This window comes from Nyctibius grandis, chromosome 6 (genome assembly GCF_013368605.1).
Source record: "Nyctibius grandis isolate bNycGra1 chromosome 6, bNycGra1.pri, whole genome shotgun sequence".
Taxonomy (NCBI): domain Eukaryota; kingdom Metazoa; phylum Chordata; class Aves; order Nyctibiiformes; family Nyctibiidae; genus Nyctibius; species Nyctibius grandis.
In genome coordinates, this window is record NC_090663.1 from 86,240,949 (window position 1) to 86,264,189 (window position 23,241).

Here is a 23,241-nt window from a genome sequence, read left to right on the forward strand (position 1 = left end):
GCACAGACGCTGAATGCCACAAAGGAAACTCCAGCCACACGCAGAGGTGCTGAGAAACATCCCAAAGTCTGGCACTTGGTTCTTCTGGAAACCAAGGCGCAGGAACTACCTCCTCTGTAGGTATTTATGTCATCTAAAACCAGAGAAATTTTGCAGCTGAAATACCTTTGTGAATCTGTCTCTGCCCCAGAGCTCCCACCATCAGGCTATTATGAGCCATGAAAGCAAATGCCAAGCCTGCTTCTGCAGAGGTGAGTATTTTCTCCAGCAGAGAGCATTTCAGTGCCCTCCTTCCCCACACACTGAGTAATTTGCTTTTTTGGTCAGTGTTGCTGCAGAGGGAGGGTAAGTGCAGACCTTGATTTAGGAGATATGTGAGCTGAGACAGACTAAAAAAGCCGAAAGGAAGGAAGGCTGAGAATGCTTTCTAAAGACTGAGAGCCAATAATTCCCCATGGCTATCAATTTCCTGATATCTTTAAACAAATTCCTGCGGTGACATCGCAATGTGATTTATATGCAGCCTGAAAGGAACGTTAGACACTGTACACAAGGCCCTGAAAAACATACAACGAGGCAGGGAAGTCTGCTGCTAAACTGGAAATAAATAAACATTTCCCACAAACAATTGGAAAAGGCCAAAAAAATAAAAATAAAAAAATTCACCCCTTGATTTGGCTCTGTCCCCCACTTTTTTTGTATTGGTTTTGTATTGGAGGCAGATCAGAAACAAAGCTAATTAAGAGAGCACTTAAGCATATACTTCCCTTTCAAACAGACACGTATGGATTGGTGTATAAATCTTAAGTCAAAGGTGATTTCTTCAGTTAGATTTAAGAACAGGATTTTCACAAGTGACTAAATCCTCATTCCCGAAGTGGATACAGCTAAATCACCCTGGGAAACAGCAGCGAGGGCTCTCCCCTCTTCTACACTTGAACTAAGCCCCTGTGAGCAGGTCTGCACTGCTGTTCGTCGTCTTTCTCGAGGTAGGAACTCTGCTTTGGCTGCTGAATGGGTGTAAGATTAAAAATGAGCCACCAAGGGGGAAATAAAGATCTTCAGAACTACCCTGCCCAAAGGAGGGGATGGGTAAAAGTGAACTAGGGCTGCTCGTTGTCCAAGCTGTCATTTAAAAGTATATTTTAGTGATTTTTCTCTTTCTGGATGCCTGTTTTTGTGGCAGCAAGTGTGACAAAACTGCACCGATGAGCCTGATGCCCGGCTGGTGTGGACAACCACGGATGATGGGATGAGCCAGCAGTGGTTATGGAAATGCTTTCCAGTCACTTGATATCCACAAGCTGCTGCTTTAATTCTATTTAAAAATGCAGCGTGGGATCCGAGCTCTGTGGAGGGAGGACATTCAGAATGAAGCACACAATGAGTTTGGGAGGACTTGACTCAGTCCCACCTGCAGCTAGATAATGTGTTCTGGGCCAGCAGCAAGTGCAAGAGTAGGAGATGTCCTGGATCTCAGCTTCCCCGTCAAGATTCGAGGCTGTCCAAGTATGTGGAGTGAGGGGCCTGTCCACAGTTTGGTCGTTTCCTCCCTCTCCCCATGATGAACGGAGCCTGGTGTGGAACCAGGGATGGGGCAGCAGCCCCACCACTGCTGTCAATGGAAAGAGTGGCCATGGTCTCTGCTAAGTTTTCTCTGCCATGTTTCCCTCCAGGGCTGGAGGCAGAACATGACTGTTACTTGGCAGTGCCTCCGCCGAGCATTTCCCAGCAGTGTTGGGCACAGCGGGAGCCAGGACAATTTCAAACAGCTTTTAATCTTCTCTCCTTTGCACCAGAACAGCACCAACAGCGTATCATCACCCTAACGGCAGACTCCACCACAAAGGCGATCTGTGCTTCTCTAGTGATGCTGGCAGGTAAGAACAGGACACAGATGGGATGTCAGGAGCAGCAAGAACACGTGTATGCTACCAGCACAGGCACTGAAATCCCAGCACCTCTGAAATCCCTGAAATAGCCCCAGCAGGGAGAAAGCTGAGCAGAAGCAGCACCCCACCAGCAAGCACTTAAACCAGCACCCTGGTAATTTAAATGCAATAAACTGTCTCTAGCTCAACATTTAAGCTCTCTCTAACCAAGGGAGTAACTGCCATGACTGAACATAAGCCTGTCCTCCACCTTACCCCCTCTCTCCCTGGTTCAGAGCCCTCCTTGCCTACACCCACGATCCGCTTTCCACGTACCTGGTGTTTCTTATCCGCCGTGGGAGACGATCTGGAACGTACATGCACAGGGACTCTCTGATTGTCGTACCTATCGAGCAAGTCTTCCACAGACACCGATTTCCCAGATTTCCTGGCAGAGGAGGGTGTTTCCAAGACCTGCTCCTGCTTCCCGCGGCCCTGCACGCCCAGAGGGTCTGTCTGCGTGCCTTTGGTCAGCTCCGTTTTGGCTCTGTAATCTCGGCACCTCTCTGTTTTCGGTCGGCTCGTGACCAAGCTGTCCTGCTGCCCTTTCTTCTCATCCCCACTCACATCGAAGCAGCCCATCAACCCAGGAGGAAGGGTCGAAGATATCCGCCCCGTCCTGGATATCCACTCTACGGACTCTCTCCGGCGGTAAAGGTTCTGGTCCTGGAGGGAGTTCATGCTGGAGGCGGAGGAAAGGCTCTGGCTGTCTGGGCCACCTGCCTGCAGGTAGGAGCTGTGGGAGCGCTCCCTCAGCAGCCCCACATCCTGCGAGGACGGCCGTCTCCCTGTCTTGCGCTGGATGTAGTCGGCGAGGGCGTTCTGTTGGAGCTGCTTGAGCTCCGGCTTGGAGAGGCTGGCTGTGGAAGAGGCTTTGCCGTCCCTTTCGAAGATCTTCCGCCGGTCAGCCACCGTGTTCTCTGGGAAGACAAAATGGATGTTTTTCTTCTGGGAGGAGAAAGGGGATGGCTCCCCATCAGAGATGCCCACCTCGTTCATCTTCTCCGGCTCCGAGTAGGACCGCTTCTTCTGCTCCGCCGTCAGCCGCTTCCGGCCCCCGACGCGCAAGACGTGCTGTGTCTTCACGTAATCCAGGGCGGAGAGGCTGCCCTCCGTCGGCGTGACGCTGTGCCTCTCCTTCGGGGTGTGGGGGGACGCCGCCGCGCTCCTCATGCCCACGTGGGCCGAGGCAGGCCTCTGGGTTGTCCTCTTGGGTGCGCTCCCAAACGGGGGGCTGATGCGGCGGAAGGAAGTGGCCCTCAGCACCCTGGACTGAGCGTCTTTGATGCTGTTCCTGTAGGCCCTGTTGAAGGGTGTGTCCAGCTGCGACCCGTGGCCATCCTGGGTGTTATCCTTCCAGATGATGTCCTTCTCAGGCTCACCTCCCAGCTGGAACGTGCTTTTGCTCCGTGGTAGCTGAGCCGCCCTTATTTGCGCCTCATTTTCAGGACACAGGCTGTAGTACTCGCCGGGGCTCACCTGCTTCACCGAAGCTGCCATCTGCAGCTCTACGGGGCGCCAGTCAGCCTCTTCCAGCTTCCCGTTCCTGACGGAGGGGCTGGAGACCCTGCCCAGCTCCCCGGGCAGCTGGCCAGGCTCGCAGAGCCTGCTCCGCATGTCCTCCAGACCGGGCAGAGAGCACCTCGTGCTGGAGGGCTGGCTCGCCCTGCTCGGCCCGTAGTGCTGGCCGAAGCTGGGGACCCCGGCGCTCTGGGGCCGGTGAGCGCTTTGCTCGCGCTGCTCAAACCTGCTGACCTTCTCCAGCACCGAGCAGCGGGGCTTGCCGGCGTCTGGTTTGCCGTAGGGAAAGCTCTGGGTGCTGCTGGAGCTGAGCCGGCTCCTGCAGAAATCAGAGGGCTTTGGGTGCTGCGGAGAAGGGGGCTCCTCGCCCTTCGGCTCGGCAGCGTGGAGTGGAGTCACGCTCGTGCTCTCCTCCTCCTGCCTCGCAAAGGCCTGTGGGTCCACATCACCCCACTGTTTATGCCCCTGTCCCCTGTGATCCTTCTCCTCTTTATTGCTGCTGTTCAAGAAGAAGAGTTTGATGTTGGAATAACCCTCGCCTGGTTGCACCTCTCTTAGCTCGGAGCTGCTTTGCCTCCTGGAGCTCTCTGGGATGTTCTGCAAGGAGGAGAAGCCATACTGCTTGGCCTTGCTGTGACCCCGCTGGTGCTGAGCAGCAGCGTTTCTCTCGGTGATCTGTGCGTTGCCATTTTTGTCCTCCTGGGATTCAGCTGTCCGGTCCTCTCTGGGCTGGTGATGGATTTTTCTCTCACTGGCGTCCCTCTGCTGGGGCTGCGGGACTTGAAAACTGTGTTTGGGGGCCTGTGCTGCACTTGGGGTCTCTCGGCTGCTGTGTGCTACCTTGTAAGGGGGTAACAACTCCTCCTTTCTCGACGTGGTCAGGCAGACTTCTGGGCCTGCCGTGCTAGGAGGCTTTTGCTGAAGTTTTGCTGCAGCGTCGTGCTTTCTCTCAGCTGCTGGGGGCTGGTAGAAGATGGTTGATCTGTTTGTAGTGCTTTGGTTTCCATTCTCATCAAAGTCCAGGGTGCTGCTGGCTACGGCCTTGTCGTAAGAGGCTGGAAGAGGTGGAGAGTACCCACTTTCTTTGGCCAGAGCTGGATAAAGCGTCCCGTTACTGCTCGCAGAAGGCTGGGGCACCTGGGCGTAGTGAGGCTCTGGGGAAGGCACTGGGTAGACACCAGTAGGCAGCAGGGGCTGCCCCGGCTGGGCTGGCTGGGAATAGCTCTGCTTGGGCTTCATGGTGGGGCTGCTCTCTGGGCTCTTCTCCACCACGGTGTGCAGATGCCCTTCTCCAAAGGGGGTTTTCAGCAGCGCTCCCTGGGACAGGGTGCTGACAAGCAGAGGCCAGGTCCCTTTCGGCTGGGTTCGACCAGGCTTGTTCAGATCAAGGCCAGCACAAGAGCTGGGCCTCTCGTGATGCCTGATGGCTGCGTAGCTGTCGCTGCGAGTGGGAGGCAAGGGAGGTCCCTTGGGGGGCTGGCTCTTGCTGTCTGACGAGCCCTGGCCCGGCTGCGCCCAGGAGGAAGCTGCGTTGTGCCGGCTGAAGCCGTGGAGCCTCCCGTGGCCGCGGCCGTTCAGCGAGGCCTGGGCCTGGCAGCTCGGAAGCAAGGCAGAGGACTTCACCTCATACTCCTCCGAGATCCCTCGCTGGGCGTCGTAGACTGTCTTGACGTACCTGATGTCAGCTTGCCTCATCCCCTCCTGCAGGCCGCCTCGGGACAGCACGCTGTCCGTGGAGCAGGAGTGCTCCTTGATGAACGCAGGAGCGGGGTACTCGGGGATGCTGGAGTTGGTGGAGAAGGAGCTGTAGGCAGAGTCTCTCTTGCTGTGGAGGTGGGAGAGCTGGTCGATGCTGTTGGTGGATTTGGCTGGGGACAGGTGACAAGGGTGGTAGCCAGGGGAGGAGTGGTCCAAGCTCTCCATGCTGCCCCGGGAACTGTACTGGTCAGGGCTTCTCCTCAGATAGCCATGTTCATAGCCAGAGAGATCGCTGGTTGAGGAGCTGGGGAGGAGAGAGAGAAGAGCAAAAACCCACTGTGAGCAGAGGAGAGGCACAACAACTTATAAGTGAGCTCAGAAGCAAGATGTTTAGTTTTGAGAAGTGCAGATGAAAACCCATATTTGGGCCTTACTCCATCCCCTGTTTGCAGTCATCCCAGTTCACAAAGAGGAACTGCTTGACATTGCAACACATGGCTCTTATTTACCACAGAAGGGTGGGAGGGAAACGCAGACAGAAAGACAGCACATCTCTGGAGCCAGGGAGGATCAACCCCACCCATCAAACCTATCCAAAGCACTTGGAAAGCTGAATGAGCACCGACGCCACCGAGGAGGAGGAGAGGAATCTAATCTCTTGCTTTTTTTCCCATTTCTTTTCTTTTTATGGAGATGAAGGCTATGCCCTGGCAGGCTTCCTGGAAATTCAGCTGTCCCAAGGATAGTTTGTTTGCTGCAAGAAAACTAAACTGACAAAACAGAGAAGAGATGCATGTGTTTGTGTGTGGAGGCAAGTGGGGGTGCAACATCAGAAACAGTCCGAGGATGCCCCCAGAAGTCTTCTCAGCCACCTCCTCATGTAGCTGGTTTACTCATTTAAATGCACCATCTATTGTAGTTTGAAATAAGCACCTCCCTGGCGATGCCCAGCGCAGCCCTGGCCAGTTGGCCACTAGATGTTCCCCGTGCTCCTCTTCAAGCACTCAGGAGACAGAGCCCGCTGCCAAAGGCTCTGCCAGGAGCTGGGGCTGGGAAGCAAAGCCCCTCAGTGGGAGATGAATATGCTACAGCATGATCTCTGCTGAAGGCCACAGACGAACATATATTTTTTCTGCAACCATCTCCTCACTTTTTTTAGTGCTCTGTTTTCTCCCCCGGGCCCCTGCCAAGGCTCAGTCTCACTCAGAAATGATATTTACATCCCAGTGGCTATAAGGAGAGTTTCCTGCTCCTGAAACCCTTCTGCCTTTCCAGGGCAGAATTTAAACTTGGATCCCCTCAAGCTGCCCCAGGGCTGACCACCAGGAACCTTTTGGGGCTGCTCAGGGTAGCTGAGGGGTATGTCAGCCCTAGGCAGCTCTCCCCCCAGTACTCACCACGCTGCGACTGGTAACATTTTCCCACCACATCTTTTGTCCCTTTCCTTCACTCCTGTGCTCTAGATTTAGGCCCTGATCTTGTAGTCAGTACCATCAAGGCACATCCTTGGGCATGAGGCAGAGCCTCCCTGAAGGCAGCATGACACTGGAAACAAGGAATGACATAGGACTGGGGGACTAGTTTAGAGGTTTCTACACCCCTGGGAGATATCAAAACGGGGCAAGCGATACTAAATCAAAACCACACACTGCTTTACATCTCTGCCTACGCAGCACAGGACCACGGCTGTGCAGTGCTTACCTGGAGTGGTAGGACTGATGCCACGGGGTGCCAAGCGTACCCTGAGATATTTGCATCATGCTGGGATTGGGTTGGTTCTCCGCGAGTTTGGTTGAATGCCAGGAGTGAGGTCGGCCCGGAGTTTCGCTCCGCCTAGGTAAAAGCAGAAGGATTTCATTTTAACATGATGGCTGGCAAAGCCATCTAAAGAACCAAATGCCAGGAGGGGGTGGAAGCCCGCGCAACGCTGTTTTGATCTCTCCTCAGTGCTGATAAAAATGCAGGAAGAGACGTGACAAGAAGCGCCAGCAATGTGTGTCCTTGGCATCCCCCAGGGCCTTGCAGCCAGCCAGCTGTCTCCTGCAGCACGTGAGCCTGGGTGTGTCCCCAGGCACGGCACGGCTGGCCTTCGGCTGCCTCAGTCACCAAGGAAGGCCTCCATCAGCTCAGAGGAGAAAAAAACAGCAACAACCTTATTTAAAGCACATAATGGTGCAATGGAAAGTCAAAGCAGGGGATTAGCAATCGAGTGCCCTGAACGGGCCACACAGACTCTCCTTCATCCGAGCCTTTGGGCTTGTCCTTCATCCTCATTTTAGCCTGGAGAAGAGGAGGCTCAGAGGTGACCTTAGTGCAGTCTACAACTACCTGAAGGGAGGTTGTAGTGAAGTGGGAGTCGGCCTCTTCTCCCAGGCAACCAGCGATAGGACAAGAGGACACAGCCTCAAGCTTCGCCAGGGGAGGTTCAGGTTGGACATTAGGAAGCATTTCTTCTCAGCAGGGGTCATTAGCCATTGGAAGGGGCTGCCCAGGGAGGTGGTGGAGACACCATCTCTGGAGGGGTTTAAGAAAAGCCTGGACATGGCACTTAGTGCCCTGGTCTAGTTGCCATGGTGGTGTCAGGGCAATGGTTGGACTCGATGATCCCAGAGGGCTCTTCCAACCTCATTGATTCTGGGATTCTGTGATTCTGTGATCCTCCCTCTGCTTTCCATGGGGGATCTCTCCCCCAGCTCTACCACTCATGTCGACAGTTTCTAACTCTCCCTGGGAGAACGAGGAGCAGCACTGGACCTGTGTACTGCTCAAGTCCCCAATGTGACAGCCTGCAGGACAACCTCGACTACCTATAAAGCATAAATGCAAAAGGAGGATACGACGCATCTTTAAAGTCTTTGTCTCACTGAAAATTTCACAGCACAGCGTGTCCTGAATAAGTCAGTAAATAGATTATGCAGATGTAAACCAGACACCGAAAGAGGACTCTCCTAGTATGGCCTAAGACTGCGAAAAGAAACGACACAGGAAAATGTACAAAGTAAAAAATTATTGTTAGTGTCAGATCCTTTACTAGTACGAGTGAACATTGGCACTGGCTGATGTTCTACGACACGGAAAAGCATTGGCAGAAAGCGAGAGGCAGAACAATTTCACCAGTAGGTTTTGCATCCAGATTGCAGAAGCACAGGTCATTCTCTCACCATCAGCTAAAAGAAGAAAGAAAAAAGGACATTCTTTTCCTTTTACCATTTGTTGTGACAGGACTGTGTGAAGGAAAGCTGAGCTGGAGGTTTGCAGCGGGCGAGCTGAACCGAGCACCGCTTCACCACTACATGTGTAGGTGTGTTTACAACAGAGCCCTTTTGTTAAGCCCCTTGCCCAGAGAAAGAAGGAAGCTGAACGCTGCCGGATGGGAAGCTGACAGAACTGTTTATTAAGAATAACCCACATTCCTGCCTTTTCAGTTGCAGGGATTTAAAGACTCCCTTTGTACTTTCACATAGCACGAGCCCCCAGCGTTACTTTTTTGCTTGGCAAAGCACAAGCAAAGCACGTTATCCCTTGATTTGATCAGTAAAACCTGCACGGGAGCTGTGTAGCCAGTCTTCTGAGCCACAGGTATTTTAAACCCTTCGGTCGATATCCTTGTAATAATACAACACGTGGAGAGCGGAGCTGTGAACTGAAGTCAGAAGACATGCCGTACCAGCTCAGCGCGGGATCACCTCGCATTGTTTCCACACCTACCTGATCCTGGAACCGTGGATTAAGGGTAACCAAATCTGAGCTGAGCTTAAGCCAAGAGAGGAAGCGCTGCAGCACACATGATCTCCAGCTCGTGTTGCAGACTCACGCAGGTCATCTCCGAGGAGGCGGCTGGAGGGAAGCACGGAAGGTCTGTGCGCACAGGCAGAGAGCAGAGGGCCTGACCCAGTCCCCACCGAGTCAACCAAGGCTTTTCTTGAGCTCTGAGGTTGGAAAAGAAAGGCCCAGCCGATGCTGCCAGTGCCTGTGTGGGCGTTCAGGGAACGCCAAGGAGTTCCTAGCTTCAGCCTTCTAACACCTGACAATAGCACCTTGCTTCACCCGAATTCCTTAAGCTTAATTTATAATTATTATTGCCTAACTAGGGAAAAGGACTGGAACTGGAGTGCAATATGACAGTGTCTACAGGAGAAGCTATCAGAGATGGAGGGGGAGCTGAACAGGGTTAATCTGCCCATTTTGCAACAGCTTTTGTTACAGTTTGCTTTACTGAAGAGCACAACAATAAGAAACAGTGCAAGATTAAACTCTTGTTGGCAAGTGGGGCAGAATGTTTTAGTAAAGCCCACAACGTCAGATCCTCATTCATCCCAGACAAACTGGCTGAGTGATAAAACCTGCAAATGCAGCAGCTAATTCCTGGCTTGAGTGAAGACAAATAAATCCTTAGATCTTTAACTCATATAAATTTGGTGTAGCTTCAACTAAACCAGGAGCAACTAAACCAGGAGACACTTTGTTCCAGGAGGTTGTAGGATTTAAAAATGCAGAACTGTAATAATAATAATAATAATCATCATCATCATCACAAAACCACCTCATCCCCTTATCCTTTATACTGGTTCCTCAAGGGCTCCACCTGTACCATACTTGCAAAAGCATCTGGACAATCTTATTATTAAAAAATCCTTCACTTCAGATAATGGAGAAAGTGACCCCTCTGTTGTAAATGCCAAGGCTGGAAAAGAGACTCCCAGTTCCTCGTGGACACCTCCAGTGATCAGATAACTTGGACATCCAGGGCAGGCTGGCGTCATGACGAATGCCTTGGAGCGAAGATATCCAGAGAAGGCAGCGGACCTTGATGCAACGCTGGCATCTAACCAGACTCCACGGCAGCTGTACCGGTGATTACACACCACATACTGCCAAATCCACTCCGTAAGCTGGCAAACCGGAGGGAAAAGCACAGTCTTTAATCTTGTCCAGCTGCTGTTATCTGGGTGCTCTGTGTTGCTCTACTAGTCACAGCATTTTCAGACGGAAACGTGACTGGCACGTTAGCAGTCCCCTCTAACGCAGCCTGGCAAGGGCTTGGTGCAGTGTGGGCTGCAAGGACCACACTGACATTTCTGAGGCCGTTAATAGCTCTGTAGCTCTCTCTTATTAGGAAGAGCTGAGCGTGTTCCTCTCTGTAATCTCTGTAGATTATTTTTATGCTTTGTATGCAGAACAGTAACGGAACTATAAAGATACCTTGGCACTAACTCTACAAATGACTCAGCATCTGAAGAGCAGCCACCTGAAGCTTTCTCCACAGTATAACTGAGAGGTTGATTTATCTTTTTCCCAAGGTGACAAACTAAAACCATACAGAACAATGCATTCAGTCTAATCTTTCTTTACACCCTGTTCCGTACCGATGCCAGAGCACGTGCACAACCTGAGTGCTCTGCAATTCAAATGTTCTCCAGCCCAGTGTCCTCCGAGAGCGCAGGTACTTCTGTGTAAAAAGGCCCATCTTCAACCAAAGCAAACAACCTTACTTCTTCAAATGGCCATTTTCATTTTTTCTACGCTTGCCTAGAGAAGTTTCCCTTTTCCTAAACCTCCAAGTATCACAGAATCACAGAATCACAAGATCAACCAGGTTGGAAGAGCCCTCTGGGATCATCGAGTCCAACCATTGCCCTGACACCACCATGGCAACTGGACCATGGCACTAAGTGCCATGTCCAGGCTTTTCTTAAACCCCTCCAGAGATGGTGACTCCACCACCTCCCTGGGCAGCCCATCCCAATGTCTAATGACCCTTTCTGAAAAGAAATTCTTCCTAATGTCCAACCTGAACCTCCCCTGGCGAAGCTTGATGAGGTAGTAGAGCAGTTTTGGAAGAAAAAAAAAAAAAGGAAAGCATCTCTCCCCAAGGAACAGAATCCACCTGCAGATCCAGGCTGGAGCAGCAGTCACTGGGACACATTCTCCATGACCTGCAGGGACAGTTTTGACCAGCTGCTGGTGTTAACATGCCCAAGAAAGATGGGCAGAAATGGAGAAGAGACCTAAGGCCCAGAGGGTCACTCTGTGCCATCACACAACCGCAGTCCCTGTGGATGTGCTTCCTCGCAGCAGCCGTGTGGCCCAGGTGGTTGTGTGGGAGGTCACTGGAGCTGGAAGGGATAGACATGGCCCATTCAGATGGGGAGGTGGGAAGGGACAGGGACCCTGCAGCAGAGACCCCCCTCCTGTAGAAAAGAAGAAAGATTTGGATGCAAGTGCAAAGCTTGTGCCTCTCAGATCCGATCCCAGGTGCTGAGACACAAGAGAGAAAGCCACGAAAGCAGCTGCCCATCCTTACCACGTCATCCTTGCAGCACTAAGATTTCAAGCTAGTGATATTTCTAAACTAAGAAAACGTGGCAGAGGCAGCTGTACCCCGCTGCACAGTGCCGTAGGCTCTGCCTGCAAGGAGAGATCCTGATCATAGCAATCCATGTGAACCCTCCCAGGAGCGGTGGCAGAACAAGGAGACGTTCTACAGACGTCCCAACGCGTTGCCACAGCCCCTGTGCCTCGCTATTAAGCAGGAGATGAAGGAAAAACTAAAGCACTCAGAAGCCTATTAGGATTTCGACGGAGCGAGGCCACAATCTCCTCAAAGCAATGTCGCTCTTAATTAAGGCTCAGTCATGGTTCTAAAAATAAGCATAAGAGACGAGGCCAATTAGAAAGAAGTCGGACCATAATGGCATCAGCTTGATGTGTCTTTCACTGAATCTGTCTTTTTAGGCTCACGGAGCCCTTCTGGTAAATTCTGGGGCAGGAGAGATATGGAGTGAGCTCTGTCCCTTCACAATTTTGCCTAAAAAGAAGTCGTTAGAAAGACCTGAAGTATATGAAATTATATCTCTTGTCATGGATCTTGGGCAAGTGTCTCCTCACCTATAAAGGAAAGGGAAAGTCGCACCCCCCCACCTTCTTCATGCTCAGATTAAAACTTCCCCTATGGAAAAAACACACCGAAAAACCCCTCACTTCAGAACACTTCAGGGACACGTGTGAATATTCTCACACCAGGACACAACCTTCTTTTCCACAATATGTTAATCTCTGCAACTTTGACAGGCCAACTTTCCACCCAGGGTATCTTTTCAGAGTATCTCACAGTTTTTTTAAAGTCTCCATCTTAAACAAAAAAAGAAAAAAACTTGAGAAAAAGATCCCAAGTTCAGGGCTCTACCCCAGCCCAGCCTCATTTCTCCCTCCAGCCCCTTTGTAGATGTACATATAGATTTTTTCTACTATCCTTCTCAACTCCACATGCAGGAAACAGCCTGTCTCTCTTCCTCTTCTTCTCTCCCTGACACTAAAAGCAGGCAGAGCAAAATGGTGCAGAAGGATTATTTTGTGGATGGGAATGACCAAGGGCACAGCAATGTTCATCCTGCTGCCTCTGGTGAGGGACAAGGTGTGGATGGCTGAGGATACGTGGAAGTGTCAAGTGCTGCAGCAAAATGTGCCCAAGTTTGCAGGAGACTCAAGGTGGCTACTCTTGAAAGAAAGGCTTTCTGCCCCAGGCTGCAGAAGGAAGTGCTGGGATCGCCGAGAGGTGATGGCAGCTGTGAGCAACAGTCGCTCCGTAGTTGAACTCGGCAACAGTCAAACATTGTAATGAACGATTATCGGTCTTGCACGTCACACCTCTGTGTTATCACATTTTTTGGTAACCCCCAGGCTGTCTTATCCAAGAAAAGGGCATTATCCCTTGTCCAGAAAAGGATGCAAGGCCTTGAGAAGTGACTCACACGAAACCATCCCGTGGGCCCACCGCAGAGGGCAGGGCTAGGAACTGGGCTGTGCCCGCTGCTCCATCTCCCCTTCACCCCAGCGTGTATCTGACAGGCAATATTTAGATTGAGGACCTGGCCCTACACACAGAAAGGGTCCCCCTGACTTTCCCTGACACTAACCAGACAACAGGCTTGAATAGGAGCAGCAGGGCTTTGGTTATTAGTGTGAGAGGTGATGTACACAAGCTTCATTCTTGTTGATTACTGGATTCGAGGACTTTGTCCTACTGGGATCTTCTGACAGCTTTCTTTTTTAAAGAAAGCGTTGCCAAGCAACATGGTAAGTATGACTTAAATTGCAAAATAAAGAGTATTTCAGATCTCTACTTTGAGAAAGTACTTGCCACCAGGACAGCCCATCTGCGCCGTTCACACAGGACTGTGTCTTACACATGGAAGCCAGGCAGCCTCCTGCCTGTACTTAAGAGCATGTGCAGGCTAGAATGAGGGGCTGGTGAGTGCTGGATTAAAGACCTTCTGCAACTTTCCTCTTCTTGCTACTATTTTACTCTGTTTCCTTCACTGGAAAAAGAGGAGGAAAGAACAGACATGGAGAAGAGACAGCTGACTAACTTACAGTCTTTGAGAAGGACCCTATTATTTCCTGTCTACTCCAGGCATTCACATCATCTCTGAGAGCACGGGCAGAAAACCTCAGCAGCCAGACCCTACAGTGCAGAAGTCACAGAGCTGCATTGATTTATCCATATTGATGACTTGGCCCAACAGGCTTAATTCAAATAATTTTTCCTCATTCTTCTCCAGTCAGTAAATTAGTTAAAAAGACAGAAAACCAAGCATAGCTTAGATTCTTTCGCACCCTGATAGCAAACACACAGCAACATGCAACAGGAGAGACTTAGAAACAATGGAAGGAATGTGTTTTCCTTGCCTTGTTCAGTGCTTAGGAGGAACTCGGTGGCTGGCAGCAGCAACGCTGCCCTGCGAGCCTGATTATCCAAACGTAACGTGGACAATGAGTCGCGGCAGGTAACCAAGGGGATTTGCAGGGCAGTAGCTGGGTTCTCCTCTGAGTTACAGGGCTACAAATCACAGGCGACACTAATAAACCCAACGCCAAAGTGCTAATGCAGAGATGATAAATGGGAGAGAAGAAGAAGGTCCTTTAGGTGTGTGCTGAATGTCTGTGTGTATGTACATACATTTGTGTCTGGGGGGGGGATCTGTTCACAAACTGCAAGGAAAAAAAAAGCAAAGGGTACCCAGAGGAGTTCAAACTTTCAGCTAGTCAGGTGAACTCGGGATTTACTCCTAGCTGGGAATTCACCTCCCTGTTGTTCCTGTGGAGAGCGGGTGGGATAGGTGGCCGTCCTTGAGTATATCACTGGGACTGACACCAGACTGCTGCCGTGCTGCTCCTTCCCAGAGATGCTCAACTGCAACACCTGAGAAACCGGTCCCGAGCTCTGGATTTCCCCTTTGACTAAGGACATTCATTCATCACTCCAAATTTCAGAAACCGATGGGGACTGCTGACAGCGCTTCGAGTATGCGGAAAGTAAACAAGCAGGGGAGTTGCACCCGGTGCTACGGCCAAAGCGAAGGCTGCTGAGTCTGAAATACCCTCCCACACTCCAATTCTTATACATTAAAGCAACTTCCTGCTAGGAACCAAAGCTTCAGCCTGAGTTACCCTGAGATATGCAGACACAGCCTCTGACAGTGCCGGAAAAGTAAAGCAAAACATTGGCTCTGCATCCAAAGGCAAATTAATCCCAGTGAAATGCTCAACTTTGGAGCTTCTGCGAAGATCTGCTACTAGAGCAACAGGCAAGCAGGATTTACAGAGGGCATATGCTGAATAACTCATTGCCATAGGAAGGTGGTGGATGTAGGGGAGCTCCTTTACAAATTCACTGTGGGTCATATAGCTCAGGAACTGCAGATCCCACCCCCCAGCCAGAGATAAATCCCTCCCTAATAAAACTAGCTTGAGGAGAGTTTTCAGCCTCTAAAATCTGCTCCATCCGAGAGAGATATAATTTATGGTTCAAATCTTCATCTGGAGGAAAGGAATACAAATTTAGTGAGGTTACACACGTGAACACTGGTGGAAGAGCTGAGCCCTTTCTCCTCCTTTGGCAGCCACCCAGACCGTGCAGGGTCAGCATCCGTAGCTGTTTGTGGTGGCTGAAAGCTGGAGCAACTCCACTGAGGTCAGTGGGTTTGCTCCAGAAGTGCATCCTTGCTGATAAGATCAGAACACGACTTCACATGTCGCATTCCTGCCTCAGCTGCTCACCAACAGGCACCGGGCCACATTTCCTCCAGCTATAGGAAGTCTTGACTTCAGCTAAGTCAAGGTCTGGCCTGAATGCAACGTTGCCAATAAAAGTCACTGCTTTGACTTCATGGTGCACATCTCGGGAGACTGAGACACAAAAAACTATGAGGTCATCCAGATTACCATCTGACTGATGTAAGAGCCTCTTCTGATGCCAGCAAAAGCTTTGCCTGAGTAAACGCTGTAGGATTTGGTCCTAAACTGCATGGACAAAGGAAGGAAATGAGGCTGTGCCACAACACTGGCCGATCCAGAGCAATTTAGAAAACTGACTTGTGAAGACATTTAATCATTTAACAACGCAGACAGGCACTCAGCAGGTTGTCATGAATGCCAGACTCCCACTGAAACTCACAGACTCGGAAGAAGCCAGGTGATTTTGGAAAGCCAGGCACCTAAAGCTGGGGAGCCACAGCAGGCTTACCCCACTCCTGTGGAGATATTTTGGTCCAGCACCTCTGATGACTTTTACCACTACTGAGGAGAAAGGACACCCCTTCCAGGACACCTTCTCAGTGAGTCACCCTCAGGCACATTGGCAGCCAAAGCAGGAATTATTTTACACCCAGCCCTATGTAGATGTTACTGACATCCAGCAACGTTGATGCTTGACTCAAGGCCCAAAAGGTGAATTCCCACGAGAGGGAAGTGGAGTTTGCCAGCTGCTCTCCGAGAACAGCGGCCACAAAACACACACAGCAGACAGGGACACGGACACACGCGTGCTCACCTGCTCTTCAGCCGTAACTTAACTCCTCCCGACCAGGCGGCTTTGCTGGGCTGAAAGTCAGTGCTCACACAGACTGGACTGAGGGCTTTGGGGGACAGGTCGGTGCATCCCTTCGCTGCATGTGTGTCCCTGTCAAAAGAAACCAAGGCCATGTCAACATCGACACAAAAAACTCGTCCCTTGTACCTACATTTCAAAAGGATTTTAGGAAAGAAGGCAAAACACAGACCCAGGGGGCAAGGCAGGGGCCTCAGACTACTTTTTAAAAGTGCAAAGAAAATGTCACAGAAAGCCACGTGTACCCCACATGTCTTTGCCCAGGCAGGTTTTAAAAGTGAGATTTTGCCCTCCCTTATACCTAGGCAGTGCTCAGCCCCTGCGAGTGCCTCTCACAACCGCTTTGGAGGAGCAGCACAACACGGCAGCGCTGCTTCTCGGCACACAGGAGGGAGATCAGCTGCAGCACCCACGGCACAAACCTCATTATCCTACATCTGCATTTTGGGACTCCAAACCCCTGCGTCTGGAGTTCAGGGGTTCCGCTGTGGGATGTGCCCTTTCCACACGTAACCACCTCATGAGAGCTCAGGGGATGCTCTGGACATAGCAGTGAAAAGCGAAGAGAAAGGTCCACACAGTGAGAGCAAGAAAGAGAAGCCTATGCCCCCCTCTATGATATTTCCACAAAGTTAGCAAACAAATATTTACCCCGCTTCATCACACGCGTGCAGAAGTCACACAAACACCGTGTAACCATCACTTCAGCTCCTTCCTTCCCCCAGGCACAGCAGAGCCCGAAACGATGCAGTATTCCCACTTGCTCTCGTTTTTAGTGCTGAAACGCCGGAGAGATTTGAAATTTCTGCTTGCTCAAGGAAACCCCACGTTGAATAAAAGCCCCTCCACGCTTCCCTCAGCCCAAAGCGCGCTGGAATTGCCTCTTGTTCTGTGCTGAGCACGCTGCAGGCTGAGCGCACACGCCGCACCGGGGGCTTTGGATAGCTGGGATGGCTCGGATGCCATTGCGCTGAGAGGCCAGCCGTCTTTGTGTCCGGCTCCCGCCCCGCGCCCCACGTGCCACGCAGGAATGTTAAGCCTCACACTGTGGATGAGATACACCAGGGAAGCGCAGCAGCACTTTCACCCAGATTAGGGCAAGCCACCGGGCCGGAACGGCCTTTTTTCTCACCCTGTTTATCTTCATCCAAATTTTACCCCAAATCCTGCCTTCGCTGCCTCTTTCCGTGTGCCAAATCCTGCTCTGCTTCCTCTCTGGCACCTCTCTGCTCCGAGATGATGTCAAGCCTCTCATCAAACTAGGATCCCCCTCCCTGCTCTTGTACCAGCCGTGGTGTATACCAGGAGCACGACCTCCGTGTGAAATGCCAATTAACTGCTCCAAATCTCTTTGCTTGCCAAGTTTACCATGAAAAATTACTAATTTTTAGAGGAGATTTCACTGCAAGATAAAGAAAGGATGAGGATTTAAAATATTTTACATAAACAATTTACATATACAAATAGGTATACAATTTTGTAAGCAGAATATATTTACAGTTGCAGTGTTTAGAAAACAAAGTCCCCTGTTTAAGGCTTTGTATGGAAACACTGCAGAGATGGTCCCAGCCACAGAGAACTTCACTTCTGCCCCTACACCACTGCCCCTGAGAGATTCCTGTGACAAGGGGCCCCACAATTGCATTGTTCAGCAATGACCTTCCCTACCACACCTCGGCAGTGCTCAGTCGTCACCTCCCTGGTGGCTTCCTAAGGAGCAGCCTGTGGCTCTCCCAGGCCATACAAGAGCTGTTCTCCTGCAGCGAGTAAAGCTGCTCTGTGAGCAGAGCTTTCTGAGTAAGTGACTTCCAAGCGTTCCTGTACGGATCCACCCAGCTCAGACCCTCACAATCGGTGGCCACCAGCAGCGGGAGGGTGAGCAGCTTGGGTGTTCCTTCACACAGTGAGCAACCCGTGCTTGCCAGCATGCATAACTTTGGGGTTTACCTCCCAGAGACAAAGAAATGTTAATTAGTGTCTGCATGGGCTCTGGGGTTGCTGTTGGGGGGTAAGAAGGAAATGCAATGGAGTTTTTCCTGAGCCTCTTAAAAACCTGTAATTACTGAGCTCTGTGTGGCACGGCGGGCTCAATAAGACATTGAAAACTAATCAGCCAGTCTATAAATAACAGCATTAATCAAGCCCAGCGGGGAACACAAAGAGATGAGGATCCTTCCACCAGTGGAGCACACACACGTCAGGGATGGAGCAGAGCAGCCCTCCAGCAGTGCCGGCCGCTGGGTGTGTTGCCAGAGATGCCCATGCAGGGGTGCCTCCAGCCAGAGCACAGCTGGCTGAGCGGGGAAACACCTCATGCCAGCAGCGGGGCTGCAGCTGCCAAGGTGGAGACCTCGCCCAAACAGGACCCACAAACCCAGCACCTTTCCTCCTCTTCACAGAATCACAGAATCAACCAGGTTGGAAGAGCCCTCTGGGATCATCGAGTCCAACCATTGCCCTGACACCACCATGGCAACTAGACCAGGGCACTAAGTGCCATGTCCAGGCTTTTCTTAAACCCCTCCAGAGATGGTGACTCCACCACCTCCCTGGGCAGCCCCTTCCAATGGCTAATGACCCTTGCTGAGAAGAAATGCTTCCTAATGTCCAACCTGAACCTCCCCTGGTGAAGCTTGAGGCTGTGTCCTCTTGTCCTAGCGCTGGTTGCCTGGGAGAAGAGTCCGACTCCCACTCTGCTACAACCTCCCTTCAGGTAGTTGTAGACTGCACTAAGGTCACCTCTGAGCCTCCTCTTCTCCAGGCTAAACACCCCCAGCTCCCTCAGCCGTTCCTCGTAGGTCAGACCCTCCAGACCCTTCACCAGCTTGGTCGCCCTCCTCTGGACTCGCTCCAACACCTCAACATCTTTCTTGAAGTGCGGGGCCCAGAACGGGACACTCTTGCAGCTTTCTGCCTTGCAGCCAAGCGACCTGACTGCTCACCCCAGAAGACTTTCTACAACATTTCTAAACCATTTTCGAAGGCAGCTCAGTCTAACGATGGGGATTGTGCTAATCTCTATAAAGACACTTCTTCACCCTAGTGCAAAGACGCCGAGGGCCTACCTTGTGTCTTGACTGTCACCACTCACGCCTTCTCCTCGGAGTGACCGTCCTCCTAAAGCCCGAGCTGCCCCCGGCGGGCCGGCTCCCTGCACCAGCCCCCAGCGCGCTGGGATGCTCTTCAAGGTTGGGGCAGCGTTTTATTTCGGGCTGTTGCAAAGTGCCTCCTCACAACTGCCCAGCTAAAAAGCATCCCTGGCACGGAGCGGCCTGCAGTTGTTCTCTTTGTTATCACGTTGTTTCTAAAGCTTGGGAGCAGGAGACAGGAAAGCCAGCACGCTCTATTTAAAACTCCTTTACCTCCCACCTGAGGCTGGCAGCTGCCTCTGAAATCTTTCCTTTTCTGCAAAGTTCATGTTTAATTATGAATTGTTATTTATACTTGCTGCTTCCACGGTGCCTTTGCTATTTAATACCACACGTTAATGGGTAGCTGTACAAAGACACTCTGCTTGGTTTTTCCCTCATCTAAAAATACGGCCTGTAAGGATTTTTTTCTTGATGCTTGCTCAACAGATAGTGAAGGAATACAGTACTACAGATTTAATCCTTTTTTTTTTAAAGAAAAGCCAGCTCCTCAGAAGTTTCATCGCCCCACAGTTGCCTCTGCCTTGTGCAGAGAGCACCAGCAGCCAGCAGAAAGAGGCAGCAGCTCTTGACCCACGTGGCAGCATCTCCTCTGCCTTCTCTGAAGCAGACACCTGCGAAACGTTCCCCTATTTTTCACCACTCTCTTCAGAGCTCTACAAGAAAGCCTGGGTGGCCTTATTTTATATTAAAGACTGGTTTGCCTGTTGCTGCCATCCGATGTCTCATGTCCTTCCCAAGCCACCAGAACTCTCTCACTGTTTTAGGGAGATCCTTTGCTTCTGACCACAGACGACTCTGACCTCCTCTGGCCACCTTATCTGCCTCCTGCGCTGACCTCCCATCACCTGCATACTTGGAACGTTTCATACCCTTTATCTGAACCTTTTGGGCTCTTGGCTCTTCTTTCTCACTTTCTTCGGTCTCCCTTATCCTGATTTATCATCTCCACATTCCAGTACAGACTGGTTTCCTAAATCAAGCCTAGACAGTAAGTGGGGGTGCGTGCCTCCGCCCAGCAGATCCCCCAACAATTATGCCTGAACCAGCTGACCAATTTCAGCCAGGGTCTGCAGAGACATTATTCTCAATGAATTAAACCCAATGTTTCATAAAAATAGTTCCCTGAGTAATGGAAGTAGCATAAATCATTCCTCTCATTGAGGAAACTGTGGTGTGGGCTCAGCTGCCAGGCTACAGTTCCCAAAGAGGAGATTTTACACAGGGAAGTCATAAAAAACCAAACTTCTGCAGTTTTATCTGCTCATAGCATTTGTTTTCCAGCACATCAGCCTTACACTCCTTCTGTCTGCACCACCAGGTTTAGTAATTTTTAATGTCTCATTACTCTAAGCCCAGTGTTATTCCTAGAAGAGAGGATGGAGCTTAAATTCTGATTTTTAAATCATTCAGGATTGACAGGAGCGTTTATAACCACCAGCAGAATGAAAAGCTTTCCTAGAAAAATAACTGCTCACACGCTGGTGCTTCTCAAATTGAGATTAAAGCAAGGAACTTCCAAGTTCTACAGCCATTTGTAGGCATTTCCTGATGTTTTTTCCCTTTGTCTTAAGTCAGAAGGTAAGAGGCAACCCTCCTCCACTACAGAAACAGCCAACAGCACAGCACAGCCACAAAAATAATAATAATAAGAGCAGAACTCAGCTTCAACAACCCCACAAGGAGGAAGACGGTTAAGGAGTTAAGGCGGTTTTCTCCTTATAGCAGCCCGCCTTACGCAATGTCACCGAGATCCCCAGCTCAGCCAAGTGACATAAGGACAGTTTGGCAGCTTCCCCTCTGCCCATCCTCATCCTGCAGGCTACAGGCAAGCTCTCAGCAGCTGATGAGCTGGAATTACGGCTCCTCGTGAATGAAAACGCCGCTTCAGTGACAGTCATGGTCTTAGTGCCCTGGTCTAGTTGACATGGTGGTGTAAGGGCAACGGTTGGACTCGATGATCCCTGAGGTCTCTTCCAACCTGGTTGATTCTGTGATTCTGTGAGTCCCCCATCTCTTGGCAGACCGCAACCCTCCCTGCCTCTTCCACGCTGCTGAGGAGAGGGCTCCCCTGGGCAGGGCTGCACAAGGGGACAGAGCCCACGCTCAGCCCAGGCACCCAGCTCGCACTCGCCAGAGGACATGCTGCTTTGCAGATCCTCCTGAAGTGAACACACCAGATTGCTTACGTATTTCTTATTTTCCTGCCTCCCGTGGCTGGTCCAGAAATAGCCTGTAATCCACATGTCTGCCACGCTCACAGAATCTCCTTTAGCTGAAGTGGAAGTGCCCTGTGGGTCAGAGCACAAAGGCCCAGGTCCTCTCCTGGGCAGAGCACACGTGGGTCTTAGCTGGTGGCACCAACGTCTGCACAGGTTTATCAGTCTGTGCTCACAGGACCCCCAGGCCAGACAAAGAGCCAGGACCAGATGGAAATATGTGGACAAAACAATTTTTTCATCAGAAAAATTCTTGTAAATTGAACTGAAACTTCTCCTTGGACTGAGTTTGGACTAAAGCACGCGGTTTGGACTAAAGCTTTTGCTGGGAAAAGTCTCTCAGTGCCTGGGCAAAACCTCCAGCCTGCCCCTTAGGACACTGCCCTGAGATGGGGAAGAGCCAGTGTGAAGTCCACACTCTAATGAGGCAGACAAGGAATTCAAGGCTGTTTCATGGACACAGAATCACAGAATCACAGAATCAATGAGGTTGGAAGAGACCTCTGGGATCATCGAGTCCAACCGTTGCCCTGACACCACCATGGCAACTAGACCAGGGCACTAAGTGCCATGTCCAGGCTTTTCTTAAACCCCTCCAGAGATGGTGACTCCACCACCTCCCTGGGCAGCCCCTTCCAATGGCTAATGACCCTTGCTGAGAAGAAATGCTTCCTAATGTCCAACCTGAACCTCCCCTGGCCAAGCTTGAGGCTGTGTCCTCTTGTCCTATCACTAGTTGCCTGGGAGAAGACACCTCGAATCGCAACAGGTTCTCCCTGTGCAAACCCCTGGAAGGACTTTTTCATCCTAACGCAGAGCAAGACAGGTTTGAAGTCTCACTAGGGCTCACTGAGCACACAAATCCTGGGACCAAATCAGGTATTCCTTCCAGCGCTCTGCAGCAAGATCCAAGTCTCAAGTAGAAACAATAATATCCACGTCTTGGATTCAGATGAGTCAGTAAAGCTCAGGGAAAGAAACCACACATCCCCAAACCATTCAGAGCGCTGCTGGCTGCTGCTTCTAAGACTATTTAATACAATTTTTTTTCTGTGCACCACAGGCACATCCATGCTGATATCTGTGAAGACAGGATTACTGGAGCTGATCTTCGTGCCTTAAGCCAGTCACCAAAAAGGAAAAGAAGAAATTTTCCAGGAACAGTGCAGAGGTGGCTTGGGCTTTTCGAAAGGCACAGGCCATTGCTCGAAGGCAAATTAAAGGGCTAAGAAATCACGGTATTTCAGAGGCCAAGAAGACATTTGGAATTAATTCAGACTCACAGCTTTCCTTCTAGGAGGGCTCTTCACTTACACAACTCCAACTCAAACAACTTCAATGAGCACTGACCTTCAGGTCCACCGAGAAAAAGTCTGGAGAAAGGAGACTGCATTTTGCCTGTGCAATACCGTCTAGTCCCACTTGTCCAGTGGTTTTCTGGAGATATCTCTGAGATTGGAGGGGTTTTATTTGGCCTGACCTCAACCCCACAATCTGGCTGCGCTATGTCTGCACAGACCCACACAAAGGAGCTGCTTCGGCGCTGTACCTGTCTGCAAGCAGAGCTCTGAAAGTATTCGCATTCGTTTGGGTTCCTCACTTCATCTGGTCTTGGCCAAGGGATCTTTGAGAAAATGAACTCCCTCTTTGTCTGTGAGAGAGCCCTAATCCTCGGTTTGCCCTGGAGGATTACTGGGTACTTAGAAAGGCACTCACATGCACATTTTTGGTTCGTGCCAGCTGCATTTGGGTCCACAATATGTAGCGTTCACGTTGGTCTTTAGGTTTGACAATACGCATTCCACTGCACCCAGATCCCCACGCCAGAGCCTGCC

The 23,241-nt window shown here is 50.9% G+C and overlaps 1 protein-coding gene across 2 annotated transcripts in view; it reads right to left on the reverse strand.

The window, feature by feature from the left end:
* The window catches only part of SHROOM3 (shroom family member 3), a 42,931-nt gene that overhangs the window by 12,761 nt on the left and 6,929 nt on the right, over window positions 1-23,241 (reverse strand). For both annotated transcript variants that reach the window (XM_068402827.1, XM_068402826.1), the window contains 3 exons: window positions 15,982-16,110; window positions 6,852-6,983; window positions 2,208-5,454 (listed from right to left, as the gene is read on the reverse strand). In XM_068402827.1, coding sequence (XP_068258928.1) covers window positions 2,208-5,454; window positions 6,852-6,910 — 3,306 coding nt within the window. In that variant the 5' untranslated portion in view covers window positions 6,911-6,983; window positions 15,982-16,110. Of the gene's footprint in view, window positions 1-2,207; window positions 5,455-6,851; window positions 6,984-15,981; window positions 16,111-23,241 lie in introns of those variants that run through there.